The sequence below is a fragment of the Eimeria maxima genome, genomic scaffold (genome assembly GCF_000499605.1).
Source record: "Eimeria maxima Weybridge genomic scaffold, Emw_scaff990, whole genome shotgun sequence".
NCBI classification, from domain to species: Eukaryota; Apicomplexa; class Conoidasida; order Eucoccidiorida; family Eimeriidae; genus Eimeria; species Eimeria maxima.
Window position 1 is genome coordinate 1 of NW_013566914.1, and position 3,204 is coordinate 3,204.

The 3,204-nt window shown below is 49.0% G+C and overlaps 1 protein-coding gene across 1 annotated transcript; it reads right to left on the reverse strand.

The window, feature by feature from the left end:
* Positions 1 to 51: 51 nt before the first annotated feature.
* EMWEY_00046940 (hypothetical protein, conserved) lies at positions 52 to 882 on the reverse strand (the record flags this gene model as incomplete). Its single annotated transcript, XM_013483164.1, has 3 exons — positions 52 to 228; positions 450 to 504; positions 662 to 882. Coding segments are annotated over 3 exons (453 nt in total), but the record flags the coding sequence as incomplete, so codon positions are not given.
* Positions 883 to 3,204: the final 2,322 nt, after the last annotated feature.

Genomic DNA, 3,204 nt, shown 5'->3' on the forward strand with positions numbered 1-3,204 from the left:
TATATATATATATATATATATATATATATAAACCTCTGACCCAATCCTCACCATCGGCACTTTTGGAACATCCATGCTGAGGGCTACAACAGAGCCGAAGGAAGTGGCGACGATGACATTGGAACGCTGCTCTCTAAATTTCCTCTCAGCTATGCGGATGGCCTTCCGCCACATGTAGCGCGTTGCAGCCTTACCCCCGAACCAGTACGTCAGCAAAAGCACTAGCCCCTAAGCACAAAAGCGGAGCAGAAGCCACAGAAAATGGTAGCTGCAGGGGCATCAGATACAGTTACGAGGCCGTTCGCGGAAACGAAAATAAGTGATGCAGAGTTCGGCCAAGCGGCACGAGTGGTATCACAACGTCAGTCGAGGGCGCCGGGCCAGCTATTCTGCCCAAAGATGTCCTTCTTGGGGCACGAACACGGGACACTGAGCCGTTCCCTTCTCACCGCTGCAAGAAAGACGCACAGGCCTACATACCACTTCGCCAGCACAGCTGCAGCTCTGTAAATAACAAGCACAGCACAAAGCACTCGCCATAAAACAACTAGTTACAGAATTCCCCTTGTCTGTCTCTCTACGGCTATATATATGCTGGGGCTCCCTACAGCGCCACATGAAAGGAGGACATCACCATGGGCGTAATGCGAAGGAAACCTACATAACCGTGCTGAGGAGGCAAATGGTTAGGACCAGGAATATGAGGACAAAGACCATTATGGTCTGTCGCGTCTTTAAGTTAGGAGCCTTCACTCTTTGCTTCCCAAGAGCCTTTTCAAGCAGTCGCTGCTTCTCACTTCCAGGAGCTGAATCCAGCTCGTGCAGAAACAGCACCTTCAGGTCCTGACCCCCCACCCCCCGGCTTGTAACTTGAGAAGCCATCTACGCTGTCAATAATCGATGAGGGTGAATGTAAAGAACTGCTCCGTACTCGATGCTCGAGTAAGCAAAGCTAGTCTACGTCTCCACTGACGCCCTCAACTAGAACGCACACCGATCAGCGACAACAAACTTGGCATTACGTGCCCCGTTTCCCTTGCACTGCTCGAGGAAAAACCAGTATTGCCGAGAATACCAGCTTGGTCGTGGGGGATCTTTGGCACGGGCAAGACTTAGCTCCTCCCAAAAATGCAGTCTGCCTCAAACGCGTCCTGTCGTCGACGGGTTACCAACTAGCCCTAGCCGGGGCGGTGAGCTGCAATCACTGCTCCTACGCAGTATTCGTGTAGTGCTAAACCCACAAGTGGGGTCAAAAGGCCTCAACGAGACAGTCAAAAGTGCTACTTTGGTAGGAAGCCTCACTTGAGCGTCTCCTGCCAGAAGAAGATGGAGGCGCGCGCAACCCGTAGGCTGCTTAAATGTGCCGTCGCAATACCGAGGCAAATGTACAGTTAAAATTCATCAAAAAACCTTATGACTTCGTTCCACCTTCTTCTTGTTATACGCACCTGCTTGTTCGCTGCCTGTGTGTGTGCCAGTCCTGTCCGTCCCACGCAACTGCTTCTGCGGAAACGGAGTATGCTAGAGGGGTATTAATCGAAAAAAATCGAAGTTAAAACCTATGTGGAAAGAATTCCGAACCCGCGGATACCTTGCGCCGCGGAAATAGGATGAAAACGAGGTAATCAGCGGAACAGAACAACCCGCCGAATGGTCTAACACACAGGCACCAGTATACTGGTCTGCCCGCGAGAGGAACTGAAGCCTCTGAGTATCCAAAGTACAAACGAGCAAGAATTTGCTCTGGGGAAAACAAACCAAACAATGTTAGGAGCAGGGGAGCAGAAAGCGAACCAGAAAATGGTGGAACGCCCAACGGAAACCTGCAAGAAAATGACGGCGAGAGCTGCTCATACCAAACGAGCCCCACAACTGTTCACGGTCCTCTAGACTTCCCCTCAAAAGTAAAAAATCTCCTCTGCCTTATTATTTTACCTTGACTGAGCATTTACTCAAGGGAACTGCTCCAAGAAGGGCAGAGGCAGACAGAACTCCGCAGCAGCAAGGCAGCTGGGCGAGAAGCAGCAGGAAGCACCTGCCAATTTTGATTCGATGAATCACTGCATTAACGACTTTAGTATGATATGTGCAGCGAAATAATGGATGACGGCAAATCAAATTAGCACAATTTTGACGTGCAAGATGCTAATAAATATTAGCCGGAAGCTCCATGATGGTGAACGGGAGTTCCAGGACCCACGGTTTCCGTAGGACGTGTAACCATTGAGTAGGAGGAGGCATATTAGCATTCGCATGCAAAACGTACTCAAATTCATATATTGCACTACTCGTTGTAACGACAGCGAAATTGATTTTAAATACTGGTGCTACCCGTATGGGTGTTGCGCTGTTGACGCCGAATCGAGGTCCCTCTCGACTTACTCTGTATTTCACGTGCATCGATTGTTTTTCCACTCTGTCTCCAACTGTTGGTGCATAATGCAGAAAGCGTCAAATGATGTCCAGTGCCTCGGCAGCTGTACAGACCGGTCTCGATACAAGGAGCAAGTCTGAATTCATGCTCCGAACAGTGACCACCCGATTGTAATGGTTGAACCAATGACTCAACTACGAGTTCTTGCTCCTCAACGTCGTGAAACTAGCGTCTATTTCCTCCAGCGACGCCTTATCTAGTCAATATGTCCGCACTACCATGACGAACGCAAGTTATGCGGTGTTCCATGTTTTCTCCTTTGCCGTCCCTCCCAAGCTGCCCACGTGTTCCGTAGTCAAATTTTGTCCAGTAGTGAGCGTCGTTGTACTCCATGAAGAACCTTGGCAAGAAAGCCATGTTATTGAACAGTGAAACTTATTGAACAGTGGAACCTGCTGAAGTTAGCTGCTGCTGTTGTCGACTGGAGTCGATTCCTTCTGGCTACACAAAAGTTTCATAGTTTTTACTTATGCGGAGTGAAATTATCGTACAAGAAGTTCGCTAAGTCGAGACCCTTCAGCGTGTATGTAAGTGGACGTCAATAACCTGGTGGCCATAGGACTTGCAAGCACTTGCATAGCCGCAATTCAACAAGACTTTTGAGGACCTTCGCATATCAACAGAAAGCAATTACTTCTGTTCGCTGCTACGCCGCAGCTCGAAGGGCGTGGGTTGCTCCAGCGCATGCATTCCTACAGACAGTAACACCTATTTTTGCCAGAAAAACTGTTCAATACGTACTGCTCTTCACGTTAGATTCTGCAACAGGT